The 25,946-nt window shown below is 43.3% G+C and overlaps 1 protein-coding gene across 1 annotated transcript in view; it reads left to right on the top strand.

Moving 5' to 3' along the window:
- The window catches only part of COL22A1 (collagen type XXII alpha 1 chain), a 346,712-nt gene that overhangs the window by 89,861 nt on the left and 230,905 nt on the right, over positions 1–25,946 (top strand). Inside the window, 1 exon segment of the mRNA XM_075062036.1 lies at positions 13,757–13,831. Within this exon segment, the coding sequence (XP_074918137.1) occupies positions 13,757–13,831 (75 nt within the window).

The following is a 25,946-nucleotide window of genomic DNA, read 5'->3' as shown; positions in this document are numbered from 1 at the left end:
TATACGTTCCTTTATGGGGATAAAATGCTGGGGGATTGAGGGCTCTTTAATCTAGCAGCAAAAGGCAAAGCAAGAACCAATGGCTGGAAACTGAAGCCAGGCAAATTCAAATTACAAATAAGGCACAAATTTTTAACAGCGGGATTGTTTAATCTTTGGAACAATCTACCAGAGGAACTAGCGGATTCTCCATTTCTTAATGTCTTCAGATCAATACTGAATGCCTTTCTGGAAGATATTTTTATTTTAGCCAAACAAAAGTAATGCTTTAGTCAAAACACAAGTTATTGAACTCAACACAGGGGTAACTGGGGGAAGTTTAATGGCCTCTCTCAATACAGGAGGTCAAATGATCCCTTTGGCCTTTAAACTGTATGAATCTGAAAAGCCCAGGGAGAGTGCAGCAGAGCAGATGACTTTCGGAAACTGGTTTCCCTTGTAGATAGGTAGCAGGGGTTGGCTGGTTTTGAAACAAGCATCTATTCTTCTGTTTTACAGATTGTTCTGTTTGGACATTTAAGAGATACTTGGAGTTTAGCTTTAGCAACCCAAGTTTGTTTCAGTACAGATTTTATTTCTTTCTGGCACTTGTCATCTGTATTAGACACCCAACTCTGCAGAGCATTTCCGAGGAGTTGTATAAAGGATTGAGACATTCATACAAGGTTTGATTTAGTGTTTATTAACAACATTTACAAGTGGATTTCTTGTTTCTTGATGACAATGATCACATTTGCTTCAGATCTTGGATAAAGGCTGCAGAAAAACAACTGTTGTTTTGCCTTTCCTCTAATGCCACCTCTGGAAATAGTACTTCAACTTGAATGCCAGCTGGCACTGATTGATGTGCTGCCAGATTGGCACTCAGTTCTTTTGGACGCAAGTGGCCAGGCTGTTAACTTGCAGGCTTAGTTTTTTATAGCTAGAGACTCAGTCAATATAATTGTTTGTCTGTTCCCAGTAATTTAAAGCAGGCTAAACTGTGGAAAGTACTCACTGCTTTTGTGCCAGCCTAGTTGTTTTACAGCTGAGAAGTGAAAACTAGACTTTTTTTCTTTGTTGAACATTGGGCTCTTATATTGGGTGGAGACAGATGGGACATGCCGCATGTACTTCTATAGAGTGGCTCTCAAAATTTTGTACTGTTGACCCCTTTCACATAGCAAGCCTCTGAGTGCAACTCCCCCCCCTTATAAATTAAATACACTTTTAAATATATTTAACACTAAATGCTGGAGGTAAAGCAGGGTTTGGGATGGAGGTTGACAGCTCACAACCCCCCATGTAACCACCTCATGACCCCCTGAGGGTAGGGCCGTCTCCAGGGGTTTTGCCGCCCCAAGCAGCCAAAAAAAAAAAAAAAAAGCCGCGATCACGATCTGCAGTAATTCAGCTGGAGGTCCTTCGCTGCAAGCGGGAGTGAGGGACCCTCCGCCGAATTGCCGACGAATACCTGAACATGCCACCCCACTCCAGAGCAAGCACCTCCTTGCTAAGATGGTGCCTGGAACCGGCCCTGCCTGAGGGGTTCCGACCCCCAGCTTGAGACTAAGAGCCACTGTTCTCTACCAAGTGTATTCATGGTAAGATCCTTTCAAGCTCCCGGGGTATGGCTAAAGTTAACTTAAATAAGGTCTATTATGCACAGTGCCACCTAGTGGCCAAATAGTGTAATACAGCTTAGCATCCCATTACATTTCCTCCGTTAAGTATCAGAGGGGTAGCCGTGTTAGTCTGGATCTGTAAAAGCAGCAAAGAGTCCTGTGGCACCTTATAGACTAACAGACGTATTGGAGCATCAGCTTTCATGGGTGAATACCCACTTCATGGGATAAGTTATTTGCAATGTTTACACTATTACACTGTCTTTGAAGGTTAGTACAAATCGGTATGAAAGTGTCATACTGGTTTTCTAATGACATGATCCGCATGCATAACAACTTGGTTGTCTGGCTGATCTTTAGTTGCCATGACCAGCTGTAATCAGCTTGTGATCTTTGAGTTGTCTTCTTGTTCTTCTCTGTTGATTGTTCTTTCTGAGGGACAAACTGTAGATGTTGACGTATTCTGTTGAACTCTCTACTGTTGGTCTTGATTACATGTGATTGGAACACTGAATTTCTTTTGTTCATGACAGCCGAAGTTGTCCATCCTTTTTCTCCATCCGATTTGACATGAACATGGTGATCAGATTCTATTTCCAACAGATCTATGAGTGTTGTGTTTTTTAAAAACTGTTCATAAACTCCTTTGCCTTTTTATCCAGTCTGGCTGCTTTGTTGATGTCTGGCAACTTTGGAGATAGAACTATTGTTTCAGCTTTGGAAAAGATTCTGAGTTGTCTTCTCATCAGGAGTTGTGCTGGACTCTATCCAATAGCTGCTATTGGTGTTGATCTGTAACTCAGAAGAGTAAGAAGTGGCTCTTCCCTCTGTAGGATTTCCTTGGTTGTCAGTAAAGCTCTTTCAGCTTCTCCATTTACTTGTGAGTAACACAGGCTGCTGGTAATATGCTCAAAATCATATTTTGTTTGGAATGACTTAAATTTTGCTGCAGTGAATTAAGATCCATTGTCCATTACTAGCTGTTCTGAAATACTGAAGTGAGCAAAATTGCACTTCAGTTTCTTGATAACACGGCAACATGTTATGTCTTCCAAGTACATTATTTCTATATACCTGGGAAAATAGACCACTGTGACCAAGTAATGATGTCTTCTGAATACGCATACATCTGTTCCTTGTCTCTTCCAAAGTCTCTCTGATAGGGGTGTTTGTTCACTGTATGGCATTCTCTCATAAGTTGAGTTGTATTAAAAAATCCAGTATCATCAAATCCTCCATTGAGTTCTTACACCTTTCTCATTAGGCCAATCATGATTCACACTGCAGCAGAGACTGTTGTTGGTCCGTGGTCCTTTGATCACATAGACTCTGAAAGCATAGCTTTTGTCTTTATAAGTTTTTTTCTGTGGTGGACTGTCCCATTCGGTTCAGAATACTGCCAGGGCTAGTCACCTGACTTCAGCATTGGTAGTGGCCAAATTGTATGTCCCTTCTCAGATGATTGTGACATCAGCTCCAGAGTCAATTTTAAAGTCAATAGTCTTGCCATGAATATTCAGTTTCACTCTGCAGGCAGGCTCTTTATCATCACAAGTGGTAGTTACCAGAAACAATGGCTCTTGATTGTCTGTAATATGACTCAACTTCCGACTGCTTTGTTGTAGCAAACAGCAGCACAATGTCCATATCTTATTATAGTGTGTGTCTCTTGCTGGATGTGCATCATCTATTGGGATATGACTTTTTCCACACCTTGTGCATGTAAGCTGGAATTTGTCCCTCTTACTCTGGGATTTTCTCTCCTTGCCTCAGGGGTTTATGATAATAACATTTAAGGGTGACGCTGAGTTTCTTTACTACCTCTAAACTAGTTTCTTGTTTTTCAGGTTTGGCCAGTTGCTCTTGGTTTTGCTGTCTCACCAGCTCAGACTGCTTTGCTATTTGAACAGTTTGTGTAGCATTAGGTGTCTTTTCCATTGGAACTGTTGTGCAAGTTTTTATCTCTTACCCCAATAACCAGCCTGTCTCTGATATTTTCATTGTTTGCATTCCCCAAATCAGTTTTCAGCCAATCTATGCATAGCTCTTATAAACATTCAACATTCTCTCCTGGGCCTTGAATTCTATGGTTTAATAATGCTGTCATAAACCATATTTCTCTGAGGTATAAACTATACATCAGACATAGCCAGAACCCTTTCATAGTCATCTTTGTGACTGTCTCCAGTAAAGTCATCAAATTTAAAGATAGGCTCTGCTTGTTTCCCCATAAATTAAAGATATCTGTATATCTCCAGTTTCTTTGTGGAGCTTGGTAGCAATGTGAAATCTTGCAACATATTGTTTGCAGTCTGTCCATTCTGAAGGTGTGTCAATGCTGAAGTTCTCTGGGGCATTGAAGAGCGGTGTGTCGATGAGATACTGACTGCCTTCTAAGTTATAGAAGCCTCCGGAAGAGTTCCTAAGAAGGAAGCCAGCGCAGGAAGCAGTCTGGAATGAAGAAAGAAGCCAATGTTTGTGGTGGGAGTTGTTAGCACTTCATAGTTTAAGACCTCAGGGATGGAACCCACGTGAGAGGTTGGACATTGGCTCCTCTGTGCCTCAGTGGTGCCACCTTGAGGTAGCATTCTGAGATCCCTGCAGCCAGATGGTGGAGGAATGTTTGTGGCCCCTGAGAGAAATAGAGGCAAATGCTAGCTACAGCTGGGGAGATAGGTCACCCAGACCCTGGACACAGGGCTGTGGCTCAGGAAGGGCTAAGGACTTGGTCGTGCCCTGCCGCAAGTAGTGAAGGTTTGGACTGGAAGTGTTTTCCTTAGGAGTCTTATTTACCCTGGCAGGGGAGGGCTTTTGAGTTTGAAGGGAAAGGAAGGGAGGAAGGTGTCAGATTTCCTGGCTAGTCTTAACCTGCTTTATTCACAGCCTGTTGTTTTGGTATTTAAACATCAGTACACGAAGCCCTGCCGGATGTCATGTTATACTGAGAATCAGATATACACACAACTAAGAGAGAGGGAGAGAAAATGCTGCTGAGTATTGTTATCAAAAGGGAATTTCATGTTGGAAGAGCAGGGAGTTTTGAGTCCAGCAAGAGAAATGTATGGCACTTTGAGAGAGCACCTTTGCCTATAGAAGAAAAGCGCAGTCCCTTGTGAGGAAGATGACAGTCATAAGAATAGAATAATTGACCAGTTGATATTAGTTCTGGCCTGTTTGACTGGGACAATTATGCACACAGAAAAAAGGCTAAGCTTCCATCGAATAATTTTTTTGCAACAAACACTTTAACTAGCTCTGCTTGTAACCTTCCAAGTTAATTGAAGGCTACAGAATCTTGGAACTATGCTGCAAAGAGCACTGTAAACTATACGAGAGTCTGATATGTTTCCATGGGGATGACCTCTCCTCTGCCTCTCTCTCTCGCCTCCTATTTTTCTTCCCTCTTTATTCGTTGGAATCAAGTACCACATTGGCCCCTTCAAAGGTTGTTCTGAGAGATAAGGACCTGGTGCTTGACAGTCAAATGTATGTTAGGAAGGGGAATATTAACTTCACCTCGGCTGGAGTCAGAGACCAAACTCAGGAACTTTGCCTCAGAGGAAACCATAATAATTACGAAGTAACTCATTTTTAAACTGTAATAATTACTCACTCCTGGGTACTGGCAGCCTGAGGGCATCGCTGCAGGTGGAGCATGGTACCGTAACGAGCATTAGCTGCGCACGTGTTCATCCATTAAAGTGCCATTCTGCTATGGAAATAAGCCCACATGGTTCCATGTTGGGGGTGTCTCATGGATTCTGTATCAAATGTGCTCCATTTGTAAGTCAGGAGGTGTCTTAGACAGGAGTATGCTTTCCCCAGATCTCTCTGCCTTCTTCCCCTATCCCAGGAAGAAATAGTTTCTATCCCTCAGAGCAAGGAAAGGGTTTTTCCACCTCCATTTTCTTTTTTAAGAATGAGGCTAAAAATAAACTTTAGGAGCCAGATCTTTAGCTGCTGTAAATCCATTTAGCTCCACTGACAGCTGAGGGTCTAGCCCTGTTTTTATTTGTATTCTAGTAGAGGCTAGAGACCCCAAGATCAGGACCAGATTGTGCTAGGCACTGTACATACACAGTCTGTGCCCCGTGAAGCTTACAGTCTCTGCAGACAAAGACTGACAAGGGCATGTCTACACTACCAAGTTTATCGACCAAAGTAATGTTGACATCCAAAAGTCAATGTCAAGAAAATCGGAATTTCATGTTCACACATGCTCCTTCTGTCAGCAAATCACATCCACATTGACGGCACCATCATCGACAGCATGAGCAATGCACTGTGGGTACCTATCCCACAGTCCTGCTCATCATCATCTGTTGCTAGGTGTTGTGGGAAGGTGGAGCAGCCAATCTTGGGACCATGCTAAATGTTCCATGATGCATTGCTTTCTGTCCCAGCACTCCATAGACTTCCAGCTTTCTTTTGTGGCATTTTTGAAGTGCTCTTCCTTGCTGTGCGCCCTGGCACCTTTGTGAGAAGGGATGGATCCCGCACTGCTCTCCTATGCTCTGTTAAATTTCATGAAGACATTGCAGATGGCAGTACAGTCAATCATGAAGTTCCTAACAGAAGAAGACTTGCAGGCACATGACAGTCTGCATGATATGGATAGGAGCAACCTCAGATTGTTTTTGGCATTCACAGAGCAGATGCATAGGGTACACTGTTGCTTTTGGGCTCAGGAAACAAGCACTGAATGGTGCGATTGGGTCGTCATGCAGGCGTGGGATGAAGAGCAGTGGCTACAGAACTTTCGGCTGCAGAAAGCCACCTTCCTGGAACTGTGTGCAGAGCTTGCCCCAGACCTGCGGTGCAAGGACACCAGAATGAGAGCTGCCGTCTCAGTAGAGAAGCACATGGCAATTGCTGTATGTAAGCTGGCGACTCCAGATTGCTACCAGTCAGTCGCAAATCAATTTGGAGTGGGGAAGTTGACCGTTGGGGCTGCGTTAATACAAGTCTGCAGGGCAATAAATCTCATCTTGCTGTGGAGGACAGTGATTCTGAGAAATGTGTGTGAAATAGTGGATGGCTTTGCAGAAATGGGTTTCCCTAACTGTGGCACACACATTCCAATTTTGGCACCAGACCATCTTGCGACAGAGTACATCAATAAAGGGGTACTTCTCCATGATGTTGCAGGTCCTTGTGGATCACTGGGGGCATTTCGCTGACATCAACGCAGGGTGATCCGGGAAGGAGCATGACACATGCATCTTCAGGAACATCAGCCTGTTCAAAAAGCTGCAAGTGGGGACTTTCTTTCCAAACCAGAAGATTACAGTGGGGGATTGTAGCAGGGTGGATCCCTGCCCCGGCCCTGAAGGGGTTAAAAACAGCCCAGGGAAGGGGCCGGGGCTGGAGAAAGCAGCCTTTTAGGCTGGGCTGATTGGGGAAGTGGCTGCAGCTGGGGCCACGCCCCAAACTGAGCCACAGGCCCTTATAAAAGGGCAGAAAAGCCAGGGCTGGGGAGTCTCTCTCTGGCTTCAGAGGGAGAAGGGCCTGGCTGCTGCAAGGAGTAGGCTGAAAGGTACCTAGAGCGAAGCAGGGCTGGGGAAGGCAGCGGAGCCGGGGAGCTCCTGCCTGGAAAGCCCCAGGCTGCAGCCTAGGAGTAGGCTAAGGGATACTGGGGTTGCAGGGTGCAACCCAGGGGTAGGCCACGGCAGCAAAACCCCTTTGCCAATGATGAGTGGCTAACACTGCAGTCTGCCCCAGGGCGTGGGAGCTAGCTAATGACTGGGCAGTTGCCAAGACCCTGAGGCAAAGTGGGGATAGAGTGGGGGGGGGATTCCCAGGAGGGGGAAACCCTTAAGAGAAAGGGGTTACTGCCAGGGGGCAGAACCCCACATAAAAGGGGCACCGGGGTCCAGGGAGGGATGTGGGGCCAGTAGCGGAACCCAGGAGGCGGATCACCGGCCTGCAGAGGGTGTTCCGAGCTGTATAAGTGAGCTGATTCCCTGAAGCAACGAGCAGGAGGTGCCGCGGGGGTGAGTTCGCTCGGTTACATGGATGTTGAAATGCCCATAGGGATCCTGGGAAACCCAGCATACCCCTCATGGCTGTGACTAATGAAACCTTACATGGGACACCTGGAGAGTAGTAAGAAGCGAATCAGCAACAGGCTGAGTAGGTGCTGGATGACAGTTGAATGTGCTTTTGGCAGATTAAAAGCACACTGGCGATACCTTTATGGCAGGTTAGACTTTAATGAGGATAATATTCCCATGATCATAGCCACGTGCTGTACATTGCATGACTCTGTGAAGCTAAGTGTGAAAGGCTTCTCAGGGATAGAGTGCTGAGGCAGAGCGCTTGGCTGCTGATTTTGAGCAGCCAGATACCTGGGCTGTCAGAGGGGCCCAGAGGAGGGCAATCTGAATCAGAGAGGCTTTGAGGCAGCACTTTGACAGCCAGCACCAGTAATATATATCTCTGTCAGAGATGCTTCAATGTTACAGTTTTCCTAGTAGGCAATGGTGACATTTGGGGCCTTATATTTTAGTAAGGAAATTATTAACGTGCCTGTGCATGTATTGGTAGTGCCATGGTCACCTAGAAAGATGCAATGAGACCTCTCCATGCTGAGCTAGCAGGAAATGGAATTTCAGAAATTCCCAGGGCTTCTAAGTGGGAGCGGCCAATGGTTGTTTACCTGATTGTAGGGCAGTAGAGTTCAAACTGCTGACCACAATGGTCAGGATGGGCATTGTGGGACACCTCCTGGAGGCCAATTAAAGTGATGAAATCGAGCCTGGTATCTGCACTGGCACTTTGTTGATAAAAACTTAGAAGAAAAAAACATAAGTCTCTTGTTGGAGTGGATGTTTTTTGTTGCCAAAACTGGGCATTTTCCCTAACAAAACTTGCATCACAGTGTGTACATGTTCACTGTTTGGTCGACAAAAGGCAATTTTTGGCATCAAAACTTGGTAGTGTAGACAAGACCTATGTAGAAGGATGTTTCCTGCTGTTTTTTTCACCTGTTTGAGCTTCCTTTGTCTCCCCTTTCTGCTTGATGATTCTGTTACTTTAATTTGCATTTAAGCAGTAAGCACACATTCCTTTGTTTAGGTCAGATCTGTTTGCCAACATCCATTTGGCCAGGACTGTGCGGTTTGGAGCATGTGTTAGTCCCCAGTATGATGTTATTCTTATAACGTCACATACAGTGTTGCCACACACATTTTACCTGGGCAATACTGAACAGTAAATTATGAGTTTTCAAATGATACCTTGCAAGGCATACTGTGTGCAAAGATTATTACAGTAGTGTTTGGGCTGTGAATATGGGGCTGTATTCTGTCAGAGCTGGCTAGCACTTTGGGACAACTGAAGACAATCTCCCCCATAAATCAGTGTCCGGTTTTACTTCAAGACAAGTGCATGGGGGAAGATGACTTTTTAGAAGTTTAGGTGCGTACCTTGAGATCTCTATAGTGGAGAAATGTTCAGTACAGCCAGTAGAATCTTAGAATCATAGAATATCAGTGTTGGAAGGGACATCTGGAGGTCATCTAGTCCAACCCCCTTCTCACTGCAGGACCAATTCCCAACTAAATCATCCTAGCCAGGGCTTTGTCAAGCCTGACCTTAAAAACTTCTAAGGAAGGAGATTCCACCACCTCCTTAGGTAACCCATTCCAGTGCTTCGCCACCCTCTTAGTGAAAAAGTTTTTCCTAATATCCAACCTAAACCTCCCCCACTGCAAACTTGGACCCATTACTCCTTGTTTCTGTCATCTGGTACCACTGAGAACAGTCTAGATCCATCCTCGTTGGAACCTCCTTTCAGTAGTTGAAGGCTGCTATCAAATCCCCTCATTCTTCTCTTCTGCAGATTAAACAATCCCATTCCTCGCTCTCCTCGTAGTCATTGTTCCAACCCCTAATCATTTTTGTTGCCCTCCGTGGACTCTCCAATTGTTCCACATCCTCTTGTAGTTGAGGCCCAAAATGGACACAGTACTCCAGATGAGACCTCACCATGTCGAATAGAGGGAATGATACGTCCCTCGATCTGCTGGCAATACCCCTATTTTTACAGCTAAAATGGGCACACTGTTGAATCATATCCAGCTTCTCGTCACTGTAACCCCTAGGTCCTTTTCTGCAGAAACTGCTTTCCTAGCCATTCGTCCCTGTCTGTAAGAGTGAACGGGATTCTTCCATCCTAAGTGCAGACTCTGCACTTATCCTTATTGAACCTCATCAGGTTTCTTTGCCCAGTCCTCTTAATTTGTCTAGGTCCCTGTGTATCCTATCGCTACCCTCCAGCGTATCTACCACTCCTCCCAGTTTAGTATCATCTGCAAACTTGCTGAGACTGAGTCCATACCATCCTCAGATCATTTATGAAGATATTGAACAAAACCAGCCCCAGGACCGACCCTTGGGGCGCTCCGCTTGAAACCAGCTGCCAACTAGACATGGAGCCGTTGATCTCTACCAGTTGAGCCTGATGATCTAGCCAGCTTTCTATCCACCTTATAGTCCATTCATCCAACCCATACTTTTTTAACTTGCTAGCAAGAATGCTGTGGGAGACTGTATCAAAAGCTTTGCTAAAGTCAAGGAATAACACATCCACCACTTTCCCCTTATTCACAGACCCAGTTATTGCCTCATAGAAGGCAATTAGGTTTGCCAGGCATGACTTGCCCTTGGTGAATCCATGCTGACTGTTCCTGATCTCTTATAGTAGACTCATAGATACTTGTGTACTGAGACTGGAAGATTTGATTCAAAAAGCCAAGATGATAAAACCTTTAGTGCTACTTTGTTCAGAGCAAGTAGAGCATTAGTTAAAAAAAAAAAAACTAAGGATAGTTACAGGAGAATGTATCTGTCCTGATATCAGAGCAGAAAAATTGAAGGATTGGGGTAGATTGCATAAGAAGACAATTAACAAAAGATACAGTGGCCAAATTCTGCTTCCATTTACACTGGTAGAATCCACTGAAGTAACTAAATTACCACAAATTTACACTAATGTAATTGGGATCAGAGTCTGGCAATAAACATGTATTTGGCTACACTGTGATGAAAGGGTAAAGAGGAAATTTAAGTCGTCTGCAAATAGTTGAAAGGTACAAACAGCAAGCTCTACTCTGTTACACAGGTGCAACTCTTAGGCCTTGGTTACATTGTGGGGGGGGGGAGGAATCAATCTAAATTATGCAACCTCAGCTACGTGAATAACATAGCTGAAGTCCATGTGCTTAGATCTACTCACTGCAGTGTTTTCACTGCAGTAAATTGACTGCTGCCGCTCCACCGTCGACTCCGCCTGTGCCTCTCACCTTGGTGGAGTACTGGAGTTGACAGAAATGCACTCACAGGTCATTTTAATGCATCTAGACTAGATGCGATAATTCGACCCCACTGGATCCATCACTGCCCGCCAATCTGGCAGGTAGTATAGACATACCCTCAGTGAAGTTGCTGAGAGGTGGATCTGTGGAAATGAAGGCAGGTCTGGGCTCCAAGGAGATGAGGAATTCTTAAGGTAATAAAGAGGTGTGTCTCACTAGGAAAGAAGCAACAAAATTGACCAATGTAAAATTTTGTCTTAATATATGGAACAACTTCCCAGGCTGTGGAATAGTTTGTCAAGGGAGGTACTGTAGTGAAAATGCCATCATTTGGTTCATTTTAATGCTGCTCTGGATAACAGCACATTTTCTGGTATTTTGGTTTTGTGGGGTGTTTTTCTGCTATTTATCAAGAAAACTGGGAATATAAGGTGCCCTTGGGAGATTTCTGGAATTTGCTGTTTCAGCTTAGGTTGGAAAGGCCACAAGAACAGCCTGTTTTGAAGTTTGGGGGCCTTTTGCTTCTATCTAGAGCCCAAAGTACCTGAAACTTTTTTAAAAAGTGAACTGAAGGTTGTGGAACAAAAACCCCAAAACAGAATGGGTCAAGCTATGATGAAAGGTTCAGGGAGTTCTCTTACCCAGATCAGTTCATCCATCCCTCTTTCCCTTAATTGTGTTACTCTTGTTCCAGAGCAGGATTAATGGAGAAGACCAAGTATTGAATAAAAGAATTCCCAAAAGAGGAACACATAAAGAAGTGACAGAGTCCTGTGGGACCCTATAGATTAATAGACATGTTGGAGCATAGGCTTTCATGAGTGAATACTCCCTTCGTCAGATGCATGCATAAAGAAGTGTGATTGTCAGTAGCAAATCTACTGTTTTACAATTCTGATCTCGGAGCAGTGCTGCAGTCCCAAAATAGACTTACCAATAAGATGATTATGCTTTGTGGTGACGTCCATTGTACATTAATGATTGCTCAGAGATGTCATAGTAATATGAGGGATTGTTTGCAGTACTTGTTCTAGAGTGCACATTTTGTCCATTTCATAATGGGTTTCACTTCCTTTCGGGAACGAGTGTATAGTAACCTTTGCCACTGAAATCAATAGTGCTGATCATGTTTTTTATTTGTATCACTCCTAAATTGAGTATACCTTTTTATGGACAAACAGAAAAGACAGGTTCCTTCCTTAACAATCAAATCATTGAAACGATGCCTGTTATGATGCAGCAGTGGTTAATAATCAGCGAAAGGTGCAGGGAAAGACATATGAGGATGGAATTACAACAGTGGAAGACCAGGGGATGTGTTTATTGTTATGCATACATCTTGTGCAGATGAAGGAATAGTATCTGTGTTAGATTCCCACCTGCTGAACATTAAAGTATGGAATGAAAAATAGTAGCGCGATTTCTAATACACAGTATGGTGCGCACATTTTTCATATTCTTATTAAACAGACTCCTTGAGCCATATGTCCCATTGTTTAGAAGTGTGAAATTAGCTATTGATCTAGGAAAACCAAATATAAATAAAAAGTTACTTTAGCTCTATGATAGGAAACAGGTAGGTAGGCAGGCACTAGTGTACATAGATAGATGGACCCAAAGATCGAGTTGACACCAATTTGGAGCTTGACAAATGTTGCACAAAAGTTGGGTATTTTAGTGTGATTTTTTTTATCAAACGCTATTTGACACTTGGCTTGCCTGGGAGTGATGTTCCAAATCTTCATTATGCTCGGCAGTGCTTTGTGGATGAGCAAAACAAAGGCGCATTGGGAAGTAGTTAAAGCCCAGTGTTTTGGAGGTGAGGTAGCCAGTGGATATGGTACTGGACTGAGGTTCAGTAGACCTGGGTTCTTTTTCTGGTTCTGCCACTGACCTGCTCTGTGACCTTTGGTGAGTCTGTTTATTTGTATTACTGTAGCATTACCTAGGAGCCTCCATCATGAACAAGGACCCCATGGTTGTAAGCACTTTACAAACACAGAATAAAAAGTCAGCCCCTACCCCCAAAGAGCTTACAATCCAATATAAGACAAGAGACAACAAAGAGATACAGCTGGACAGATAGGGAAGTACAAGAAAACAATGAGACAGTGATAGGCAGTGGTCTCAGCACATCAACAGCCTAACCACTGTCAAGTTTCCCGTAGGCTTCACCACAAAGGAGAGTTTCCAGGAGGGTGCTGAAGGAGGATATTGAGGTAGCTTTGTGGATGTTTATGGGGAGCTTTTCCCATGCGTGAGGGGCAACTTGGGTGCTTGTTTGAAAATGTAACAGATGGGCGATGGACATGGGCTGAACAGAGGCAGGAGTTGACAGCCTGACAGTGAATGAGAGAAGATAATTAGGGTGGGGATAGGCCATGAAGAGCCTCAAAAGCAATATGATCAAGAATGGGAAGCTAGAGGAAGGAAGCAAAGGGAAAGGTAACATGATCAAAGCAAAGGCTAGGAAAATGCTCATTGCAGCAGCATTCTGAATCCACTCATCAAGACCAGAGAAAAGGATGGTGCAGTAATTGAGATACGAGATGATGGGAACCTGGGTCTGTTTAGATATTAAACTCTTTGGAGCAGGGACTGTCTCTTTCTCAATGTTTGTACAATGCCCCAATCTCAGCCAGGTACTGGAAGCACTACTATAATACAAATAACAACCATAATAAAGTTTTTACTGACTGGAAGGTGGTTTGAATTTTGGCATCTGTATTTCATATCCAGTGGGATAGATAGATACTGCTTATATTTATATAATTTTCCATTGAGTGACCAAGCTTCCATTTACAATCATTGCTTTTTTATTCTTGTTCTTTGTAGATGTGCTGTGTCCAAATGTCCATGTGGAAGGAGATCGATTTAAACACACCAATGGGGAGACTGATGAAATCCCAGGTAATCCCAGAGACTTCCCTTCTGCAGTGCCTCTGAGAATTTTAATAACATAATAGCATAGGTCCTACTGAAACATTCTGACTTTGTCATGGTTTCCCTGCCTCTTGGCATTTCCTTAATGTAACATGTATCTAGTGATATATATACAGTGGTATAATCCACTGACTTAAACTAAGTTACCACAAATTTACACTGATGTAATTGGGATCAGAGTCTCGCCCTAAACATGTATTGTTTGGCTAAATTATGATGAAAGAGTAAAGAGAACATTTAAGCCATCTGCAAATAGTTGAAAGGTACAAACAGCAAGCTCTAATCTGTTACTGCAACTCTCAGGCCTGGTTTACACTGGGATGGGGGAGGAAATCAATCTAAATTATACAGCAATTGGAAGCAGCAATGCTGGAAGAGACCTATTAGTTGTCTTATTTGCTACGGAGTGAATATAGTTGATTTAGGGAATAGGAGGGCTAGTGAAATTACAGTTTTTCTGGGAGTTCTGGTGTCTTTTTTTTTTCAGCCAGCTGTGGGAGTGATTGTCACAGGTGAGCATAATTTGTACCTCTTTTATAGCTTCCCCGTGGTGTCATGAACTCCTGTAATTGAAAACTGGGCCATCAGGAGAATTCCTGGAATATTTCTGTCTGAACCAAGAAGCCTGGTCACAGCTATGGAGGCCAATAGCATGGCCTGAAGTCGGAGGTGGCATGGGGGAATGATTCAGGGTTTGACAGTCCTGGTAGTCATTGATGCTCATTTCATCTGAGGATTTCTATTGGAGAGATGTCAGCTCAGTCTGTGCCATTTTCAGGCTGCTTGTATCCTGCTTGTATGCTTGGTGGGATTTCAGCTAGACCTCTATCAACGCAGGGTGACAGCATCCTCCCTGTTCTGTGGATTCCTCTAGAAGGGAATTCCCCATACATATGTTCTGGCATGAATTTTAAATTTGACAGGGCTCTATTCTGGCACCCACGCTGGCATTGTCTTTGCAAGTATCCCCACTGATATTAAATTAGACTGTTCACAGTGTAAGATGCTGCTTATAATGAGCCAGAGGATTAGCACCCGTCCCCTATGTAGTATCAGCTGGGTAATCCTTCCCAATACACAGGTGTTGTAAATGGCAGCACATGTCCTCCAGTATCTATCTGACTGGTACGGTGGGTCTCTTGTTTAATAAAACTCACCCTTCCCTTTTATGACTTTTCAACGCTAAGCACTGAAAGTGAAACATCCCTTTTATCGACCACTTTGGGCTCGTTGCAGTAGTTCCGAGGTAAAATGAAGTTAGTTTTCAATGTTAACTCTCCTTTTGCTTCTCTCTCTGACTGGCAGTAAATCAGTATCTCGCATTTCCACTTCACCGATGACAGATGACTTAGTTCTTCCAGCCAGACTGATAGCACAGGACAGTCATTTACTAGGTCAACATTTATCTCTTAAATCTAAAGTTAAAAGGTTGTCAATACTGTGCAGTGACTTCTCAACCAGATTGGTAAAGTCATGGATTACAGCAACTTCTAGCTCTTTTCTTAATACAAGATAATTCTTAGAAGTAACTAGACAGCTTTTCATACTTGGAAGCAACAAGGATTCCTTGCTTTTACTTTAGAGACTAACAAATTTATTTCAGCATGAGCTTTCGTGAGCTACAGCTCACTTCTTTCTGTGCATCTGAAGAAGTGGGCTGTAGCTCACGAAAGCTCATGCTGAAATAAATTTGTTAGTCTCTAAGGTGCCACAAGTACTCTTGTTCTTTTTGTGGATACAGACTAACACTGCTGCTACTCTGAAACCTTGCTTTTACTGTGATTCAAGAGAGAGGACAGTATTGGACTAATGTTCCAGCACTGGGCTAGGGGTCACTGTGCTGTTGGAGGCAGAATAGATGTAAGCAGGGTGGATAAAAATCAGTGATTTAAAAAAATCAAATCTGATTATTTAAATTAAATACATTTTTCCTTTTAAAAAGCAACCTATTTAAAATTAAATTCTAAAATTCTGACAACAAAAGTTAATGCCTAAACTTATTATAAAGTATTAAAAATCATTTAAATGAAATACAAATAACAACATTCAAGCAGTATATGTTTGCTTCCACATTTTAAAGAAAGTCAGATCAGTGAACTAGAGGAAGTCACTGGCTAAGCACCTGGAACCAGAGCTTGTTGAAATGTTAAACCAGCTTTTGACAGCAGGGGTCATAGGTGCTGGAACTAGGGGTGCTTGAGGTGCTACTGCATCTCCTGGCTTGAAGTGGTTTCCATCAGATACAGGGTTTACAGTTTGGTTCAATGGCTCTCAACACCCCCACTATAAAAATTGTTCCCGCACCCCTGGCAGCGGTCTCTTCTGTAGGGGCAGAATTAATATTTTCTTCATTTCAGTTTATTCAGCTAATCCAGTGAAACTACTAGCTCATTTGAAGTTGAGAAACAAATTGGGATGGAAAAGGCAGCAAAGCTTGTTTCCCTCTATGAATAAAACTGAGTATGAAAGGAGAGCTACTAATTCTAAAATCCTGAAGGACGTGGTGACAACAATCAGATCAGTTCACTAACTGCAGGTAATAGTCCATTTGTTTAACTAATAAATAAATGCACAACACGTTTTGAGAATCTTTTTTTTTACTTTTATGTCCAACACATTTAAGGTAGTTTTACTTAACTAGTAAAAACAAATTGAAAATGTTTGTGCGTTTTAATTGAGTTCCAAATTTCCATCCAAAAGCAGCTTGACCCAGATCACGACTAAAAAGATAATCATCTTTTAGTAAATAAGAAATACATTTAACATTTTCTAACAAATAGAAAATGTAAAACTTAACAGTCTGAATAAATGTATGTTAAACTATAAAACTACTTAAATAAATGTGTATAGCCTTAGTGGTGTCATGTATCAGGGCGTAGCCATGTTAGTCTGTATCCGCAAAAACAACGAGGAGTATGGTGGCACCTTAAAGACTAACAGATTTATTTGGGCATAACCATTTGTAGGTAAAAAACCCTCTTCTTCAGATGCATGAAGTGAAAGTTACAGATGCAGGCATTATATAATGACACATGAAGAGAAGGGAATACTCCTGAAGAAGTGAGTTTTTCACCCATGAAAGCTTATGCCCAAATAAATCTGTTAGTCTTTAAGGTGCCACCAGATTCGTTGTTGTTTTTATAGCCATAGTGTGTCCTTCTGGTTAGCAGAAAGTAACAATTTGTACCAACCAATGAGAATCTGCTTTTCTTAGGAAAATAACTAAAAATTACAAATGCAAAACAAGATTAAAATCCATTTAAATCAAAGTTTCCTGCTTGTGGATTTAAATCAATCCATCCCGGACATAAGATGAATATGCTGTCCTTATTGGTCCTTAAGCATCCCCTAGCAATTTTAGCAAGATAAGAGTGCAAGCCCTAGTGTCCTGCACAAACATCAATGTGAAAAACGACATCCTGCCTTCTAAAACTACCCTGACAGATTTTGTGACTGTGGTATTCTTTATTTCCTCTTCTGAACTATTGTATGGTGTTGCTCCATGACGCTAAGGAGCTGTTATATTGTATCCCAGGGGTGATTGTGTTTCAGTGAGGTACAGTCCACGAGATATCTCTCACTTATGAGAGAATGCCAGCTCTAGTGTCTCTGCAGAATTTAACTGTGGTACAATGGCCTAGGGAAAGAGACTGCCTCTTTGGTAACCAGGTTCCAAATTGTTTAGGGCTCCGTCGGTTAACATCAGCACCTTGCAGTCCATCTGGAAAATTACTGGCAGACAGTGCTGATCCTGGTGTAATGTGCTCAAGAAAGCCGCATTCTGACCTAACGTCAGCTTCAGAAGGGAGAACATTACAGCAAATCTAACTCTGAGGTGACAAAGGCCCTGTATAACTGTATTAAAGCGCAACACCTCTGCCTTCCCTTCTGTCTCTGTTTTGTGCAGGTGTGGGGAGGGGAGAGGGAGTAATGTCATTAAGGAGGTTAGAAACAAATGCGTTTGGGGAATTTGTTTATCTTTTTATTGCACTCTTAGTAAATGCATAGGACAACACATATGGCTGTTGCACAGAACACAATCAACAGCAGGCCTGAAAGGTAGACCCATGACAATGCGTTATGCAGTGACCTCACATCTTTAACGAACTTCAGTATCTGTGATCCAATAAACTGAGGGGAAACAGAGATTTGTCTGAGCACAGGAACTGCAGGTCATGATTCAGTGTGAAATCCCAACAGATCAACCTACCCCAATGGCTGTGGGGTAGGGGACTTGGAAAATAGATCAAGTCAGTTAAGTTTAAACCCGGGGTCTCAAACTCAATTTACCTTAGGGCCACTGCCAGTTCTCAAATCCTCCCAGCAGGCTAATAATGTCACTGAAGATGGTGTTCAGAAAAGAAAATGTGTATATTGCATTTTTTTATTTTGAATTTCTTAGAAATAATAAAACTGTCATACAACTTTATACAATTCTTCGCCTGCTAGAGAGTTTTTAGTGTTTGCCAGACACCTGGCAATGCTTCAGTTCTGTCAGTTTGTTGAGGTCTGGCCTCAGTGACTCAGCAGTTGAAACCTTCAGGATTGCAGCAAGGTGTGCACCAGGTAGTTGTGTTAGGTATTTCGAATTGTTGATATACATCGTTGAAAAATGTGATGCTACCTCCATGGCTGACTCTGTCCAGAAACTAATGCCTGCACCAACTTTTCAGAAACTTGACAATCTCCTGTTACCAAATAATCCTTTCCTTTGTGGCATTCTCATTCAGAAACTGGAAATACCATGGGCAAAGGTTTTTCCAATTCACTTAATGTTGAGATTGGGAGCAGAATACGGAGCATACCCAACTCCTGTAACAAGTATCAGACATCGAAAGCCTCTCTTTGGGGAGATAGGACATACAATCATGAATTTACTTGTTGACCTTAGAAATTATCAATATACCTTGCATACCATAGATAATTTATCACTTCCGATTGCAACAAACACCACAGAACACTTTCCCACACGCACGACAGTGATGTCTTCTTTTTTGTAAATGTGAGCTTGACTTGGGAGTTCATGCAGTTGGGTGCCTCTGAATCGGGAACCCAGGGTGGCTGTTTTAGTCCCAGAACTAGAGATGTTTTAACAGGTTCTACACTTGCAGATACGCAACTTCCGCCTGCTTCCAAGGAGTTTTCTGTATCAGACTGATTACATTTGGAGCTTATGTCAGTACTAGTTTTGGTTTCTGAGAGAGGGGCCTTTGGGGGTATGGAATTCACTTCCTGGAATTCAGTCGTAGGCATATTTGGCTCTCTCTCAGTTGCAGTTCTTTGAGGAAGATTAAGCAACTGTTTAGGTCTAGCACCTCCAATATGTAAATTCTGATGGCTAAGAGTAGGGACAGGTACTTCAATAGGAGTCTCCGTTATATGGTTAGAGGCCTCTTATTGAATAGGATATGTATTTTTTTTTTCTGGGGGAGACTCCAATTTGTATTCAGCATCAGCTATTCTACAAGTACTTTTAATACTGGAAATCTCTTCAGTCTCCTCCAGTTTTGCTTTTGTTTGCGAATCATTGACCCTTTTGAAATCCAGGTTTGCATCAGACTCCAGCAGATCATCCACACCTTCTTCAAAGGGCTCAGAATTATTGGGTTGAAGACACTCTCTGCCTGGCTCCATGCCTGACTCTGCCCGGCAACTAATGATGATATCTCTGTCCCTCTTCCCCAGCCACTGGGAACTGTGAGGGATTTCCAGCAGTGTGTCTGCCTGCATCTCTTTTCCGCGGGCTGCAGTGAGAAGGTTCTTGGGCTGCAGATGACCCGCAGGCTGGTACTTTGAGACCCTTGGTTTAAATGATGATGATTTTTTGCAACAGCATTCAAGGAAGGCTGCCATACAAGCAAACAGGATAAGGTGAGGGAAGGTAAGTAATAAAGGAAAGCAGTGAGAGACATTGCAGGTGATACACCACAGCTGTTTAACAGAGAACAGTAACAGCTCATAACATGACAATTACTTTACTTTAGTCCAGGAAGTAGGAAAGACCAGACATGACAGAAAATGCAATGGGAATTTAGGAAAACGAAATGGGCTCAGATCAGAACACTAGGGCAAACACCTATTACAGTACGTGGCAAGGGATTTAATAGCACTTAGTCTTAGGCAACGTATAAACATGAAATAATTTGCACACCATCCCTGTCCGGTAGATACATAGTGTTCTTATTTTACAGATAGGGAAACTAAGCCAAGAGAGCTTATGTGACTTGTCCTAAGTTGTTAGAGTCAAAAGCGAAATTTTAGAATTCCCGGCTGTCACACTCAGTCCATCTAAATATTGCCTAGCCCTGACCCTCTTTTCTCAGGGCATCTGACAGAGTCACAGCTCCCTGCCATACACAGCAACTTGGTGATGTAATATGATGACATGGCTATGGCCCATTATGATGCATCATCATCATATCACAACACACTGGCACATGCAACTGATCTTACCAAATGAAGGGGCTTCCTGCAGCTCAAAAACTTGGTTTTGGACCATTTAATATAGTCTAAGCTAGGCCTGCAGGATAGTGGATCAGCCCAATGAAATCTGAAAGTGAAAGCTGAAGCGAGACACATTCAGACTGGAAATAACATTTTGAACAGTGGGGATCATTAACAATTGGAGCAATTTACTAAGGTTTGTGGTAGCTTTTAAAAGCAGGATTGGATGCCTGCTCTGTATAGCCCAGGGCTTCTCAAACTGGGGGTCAGGACCCCTAAGGGGGCTGCAAGGTTATTACATAGGGGGTCACGAGCTGTCAGCCTCCACCCCAAACCTCGCTTTGCCTCCAGCATTTATAATATTAAATATATTTTAAAGTGTTTTTAATGTATGAGGGGGGGTCCCACTCAGATGCTTGCTATGTAAAAGGGGTTACCAGTACAAAACTTTGAGAACCACTGATACAGCCTTACAGATGTATGAGTGAACTGATTACTGATTAATCTTTTAGACCAGGGGTTCTCAACCTTTCTCTGTCTCCCCTCCACCCCACTCCTGCCCAAAATGGTATAAAAACTCCACAGCCCACCTGTGCCAAAGCAACTGTTTTTTTGCATATAAAACCCAGCGCTACCGTTAGTGGGCAGCAAGCAGGGCAATTGCCCATGGCCCCAAGCCACAGGGAGCCCTGCAAAGCTAAGTTGATTGGACTTCAGCCCCACCACAGTGGGGCCTGAGCTTTGGCTTTCTGCCCTGGTCCCCAGACAGTTTAACGCTGGCTATGCTTCGTGGAGCCCCTGAAACCTGCTTGCAGCCACCTGTCCCCAGGGGGCCACAGACCCCTAGTTGAGAACCAGTGTCTTAGACTACATTGGTTAAAGATTTAGTCTCCTGAGGGTTACAGCATCAGAAATATTATTAGTTTTAAGAGACTCTAAGAGCAAATGAGAAACAATTCCAGTTTATTACAATTTCCTTTATTAACAAATTCACTAAGCAGATAAAAAGAATCCCACAAATACTAAAAATACAACAGCAGATAGAGAGAGAGTGTGAGGTGTTTAACCCTATGACTCACATCTCCTGCTGGGAGACCCCTCTCTCTCCCCCCCGGAGTGTCAGTCATTATTCTCATCGTCGTCATCATCCATGGCTGTCATTCTGGCATGTCCCCGGGTGTTTCTTCCCCCTAGCATGCAGGCCGGGCAACACCTTTTATTCTGAGAAAGACTTATGCCTACTAAGGCTCATACATATGCATAAGGGTGTCAACCCCTTTTTCCTTATCTGTACTTCCATATCCCATAAATTTTGGGGTGCTCCTCTTTTCAGAGGTTGTTCTCTTTGTTCCCCTTATTCTCATTAGCATCTATATATGCACGTCCCCACGGTAATCTGAGGTGACAGCAGAATTGCTCATGATGTTATGATTGAGTGACTTGCAGTCTAGACAGGTATATTGTGGCATATTTTTTCAAACACAGTAATCTTGTAACTTTACTGGTACAAGGTCATTCCTGGGTCACTTACTTATGTCACCCTCTTTAGTCCCAAAGACTAACATGGCTAAGAGGAAATCTTACAGACTTCAGCCTACAAACTTTGCATTATAGCCTTACTTTGTTTACATACTTAATACACACTCATCACTTATAAATGCTTGTCAACCTTATACTCATCTGATCCTATCCTGCTTAAACCTATCCATCATACATTAATTAATTACACTTATCCACAACAATAAATGCTTAGTTAAATTCTTAAAAGAGATAATTGGCTGCTTGCAGTTCACACAGGAATTCTTTTGGTAAAGTTCTGTGGTCTGTGTTATATAAGAGGTCACCAGAGGAGCTCTGCAAAGCAATTAAGCAAATTAAAAACAATAGAGAACCAGGTCCTGATGGCATACCAGCTGAAGTACTCAAAGTGGGGGGAGAAACACTAACAAGCTTAATTTCCTGCTCCTCAAAATCTGGCACACCGAAGAAATTCCTGCTGACTTATGTAACACTAACATTGTCACCATTTTCAAAAAGAAAGACAGAGCCTCCTCTCTCCTCTCCATTGGTGGGAACATTCTCACTAGAAGCTTACTGAATCGCCTGCTCCCTGTTGCAGAGGAAGTACTTCCAAAGCCCCAGTGCGGCTTCAGACCATCACAGGGCACTACCGACATGATTTTCACAGCCAGGCAGATCCAGGAAAAATGTCAAGAACAATACCTGGAGCTGCATATGGCCTTTATGGATCTGACCAAAGCCTTCGACTATCAACCGTGAGGCTCTGTGGAAAACCATGTCAAAGTTTGGCTGTCCAAACAAATGTATCATCATTGTAAGACTTCTCCATGACCAGATGACTGCCTCCATCCTGTGCAGTTGCTCTACCTCTGATCCCTTTGTCATCCGAACTGGCATAAAACAAGGTTGTGTAATGGCATCCATGCTTTTCTCCATTTTTTTAGCAGCTATGAAAACATTAACCCAAAACCGTCTACCACAAGGCATTGGCATCCTATGTGAGACTGACAGCAGCCTCTTCAACCTTTCTCATCCCTGTGCCAGAATAAAGTAATACCAGCAACAATAACCAAACTCCAGTACGCAGATGATTCTGCTGTAGTTGCACCCTCAAAGGCGGATCCACAAACAGCCCTTTGTTGCTTTTCTGAAGCTTACAAAAATCTAGGGCTAACTCTGAACATCGACAAAACTAAAGTTCTCCACTGGCCAGCTCCCTGTCAAAGAAAATCTACATCGACAAGAGCTGGAAAATGTAGAATACTTTGCCTATTTTGGCAGCCGTCTCGCACAGAGGGCAGACGTAGACGTCGAGATTCAGCACAACGTTCACTACACCAGCCCTGCCTTTGGCAGACTGTTTCTCTGGGCGTTCAGCAATCACAATATCAGAACATACACTAGACTTTTAGTTTATAAAGCGGTGGTAATCTCCTCTACGGCTGTGAGACTTGGGTGACCTACAGAAAGCACCAGAAAAATCTGGAACTCCAGCACCAGCACTTTCTTCAGAAGATCCTCAACATAAAGTGGGAGAATCATTTCACTAATATCAGTGTCCTCACAGATGCCAGCATCTTCAGTGCTGAGACCCTGATTATCCAGCACCAGCTGAGGTGGAGCAGGCACTGTGTGCGCCTGCCCGATGGGTGTACAGCAATTGTTTTGGTAAGTGTACAACTCACTGAATGAGAAAATAAACAGGAAGGCCAAAAGAAACACTTTAAAGACATCCTCAAGATAAACATCAAGAGATGTGGCATCAACACCACACACTGGCAGACAGTCGCCCAGGATAGGGCTCACTAACGAATACTTGGCAGAGAAGGAATGTCCACATTTGAGGAAAATCGCCTTGCCCTGGCCTCAGAAAAATGCCAGAAAAGAGAGGACAGGCGACTGTCATGCAGTAATCGTGGCCCAATCCTGACTTCCAACACCACCTGCAATGTATGCTAACAAGCCTGCAGCTCAGGGATTGGACTCCTCAGTTACAAAAGGACCCACAACAAATAAAACCTGTGAAAGTGATCATCCTCAACCTCGAGGAATTGATGCCACAGCCGCCAATGACAAGAGGTCAGGCTAGATGATCATACAGGCACCTTTTGGCCTAGGAATTTAGGAATCTATGACATCTGGACAGTCTACAGGGGAAAAAAAATTGGGTTAAATAATAGTCTCAATAATTAGCCACATTTTGGAGGAAACAGTCCTGAACTAAGTAATCATAAGCTGGCCAGGAAGGGAAATCTGCAAGGGAAGAGAAGATACATGTGCCTGAATACCAGAGATCTCAATGGCATTTTAAGAATGAATTAACCCCAATTCCTGTGTAAGTGAAAGCACTCTGTGCTGTAGTGGCATTGCAGAGGACCATCTAGGCTGTCTGCTTTCTGGGTTGTACTGTAGTACTGACCACAGGAGCCTAATTGGAGACTCCTCCCCATAACTGAAATCCCTGGGCACAAACAAACCAAACACCATGTATTGTAATCTCCACTTATTTATAACTCAGTAAAGGATGTTTGGGCATTGTGCCACAGAAGCAATATGAGATGGTAAAACCCAGAAGCCTACAATTATAGACAGAGATGTCTGTGATTGACTGTCAGGGCTTCTCTGCTGTCCAGTGGTCAGCAGCATAGGGGTTGAATTCCAAAGATGCCAGTGACTCACCAGCTAATTATAATATTACTCAAACTATTTATATTTGACACTGAAACATGCCCTGGCAGTTGGGAAGAGGAGCATGCGTACCATGGCTCCTTGATGAGAAAAGCCACAGCCGGCTGATGCAAAGTTGACTGCAGTGCAAAGTTGCTCATCTCATTGTTCAGGGGGTCCTGGTGTGTGACATCAGTTTTTAGCCTCCCTTTGCACTCCGCATTGGAAATTGCCAATATCCTAGTCGACTTAGGCAATCCACTGGGGAGGCAAGTGGGATCCACTAGAATAGCGACAGAGGTCTGTAACAGATCCCTGGCTGCAGAGAGTCAATGCACAAACACAATGGTTGGCAGCTACACCACACACATGCGGCAAAGAGAGAGACTGGACAGTGCCTATACAAATTGCTAGCTGTTTCCCCGTCCCTCTCCCCACCCACTGTTATACCTATAATAGGTCATGGTAGACGGTTTGTCGCACCACATGTGATCACTAACCACTTATTTACTAACCCTTAGCTGATCTGAATATTCTAGCAAAGAACTTGCAATGTAAAGAGCTTGGAAGTGATAGGATGCATCTCCACCAGATTTGCCAACATTGGGGGACCTTTTAATATCCTCTCATTTCCTGAAAGCCATGTGAGGTAGGAAAATAATAGTCACATTTTACAGATGAGGCAACTGAGGCACATATGCGACATCCCAAAATCACAGAGTGAAGCAGGGTGTATCTAGACTACCGTCATTGCGTGTAATTGCAGCCTGAACCGACACACCTGAGTGAGCTTTAAACTAGCTAGCTCAGGCCCCAGAATGGTGAAGCTGCAGCAGCACCAACATCAGTGTAGGCTGTTCAAACCTACCCAGAACCCTGAGTAATTAACATGGCTTCAGTGCTCTAGATAGAAGCTAGCCTGGATAGGTCATTCTGAGAGGCAGTCGCACCCAGGGACTGGAGTCTATACATACCCTAAGTGACAAGGCTGCAACTGCCAGGTTCTTACCTTCCCTCTCCCCACCCCCCTGGGTCCAATTGCGCAAACTTTACGTACATTGATGACTTCAGTGGGACTACTCACCTCAGTGAGGGCTTACCAATGTGGGTAAAGTTTATCTAACTGGACCCTTAGTATATGTCAATATCATATACAGATAAGCAGCAGGAAAGCAACACTCAAAGACACTCATAAACAAGGGAAATCAGTATTGCAGTTACTTATGTGCCTGCCAGGTTTGAGTTCATTGTCCAGGAAGGAACCGCAGTATGTTTAATAATAGTAGCTCAGAGTACATGAAAGGAGATCCTCTGGTAGTGGCAATGGAATCCCAGCACTGCATGGATTCCAATTCTTTACTCGGACACAAGGAATGCATCAGCTCTCCAGGGATATTCAGACTACAGCAGTATTCAGGTCTATGTGGATAGTAAAAAACCCCAAAAACTA

Source organism: Chelonoidis abingdonii, chromosome 2 (assembly GCF_003597395.2).
Source record: "Chelonoidis abingdonii isolate Lonesome George chromosome 2, CheloAbing_2.0, whole genome shotgun sequence".
NCBI classification, from domain to species: Eukaryota; Metazoa; Chordata; order Testudines; family Testudinidae; genus Chelonoidis; species Chelonoidis abingdonii.
The sequence above is the reverse complement of the archived record's forward strand: the minus strand, read 5'-3'. Positions and strand labels throughout refer to the sequence as shown.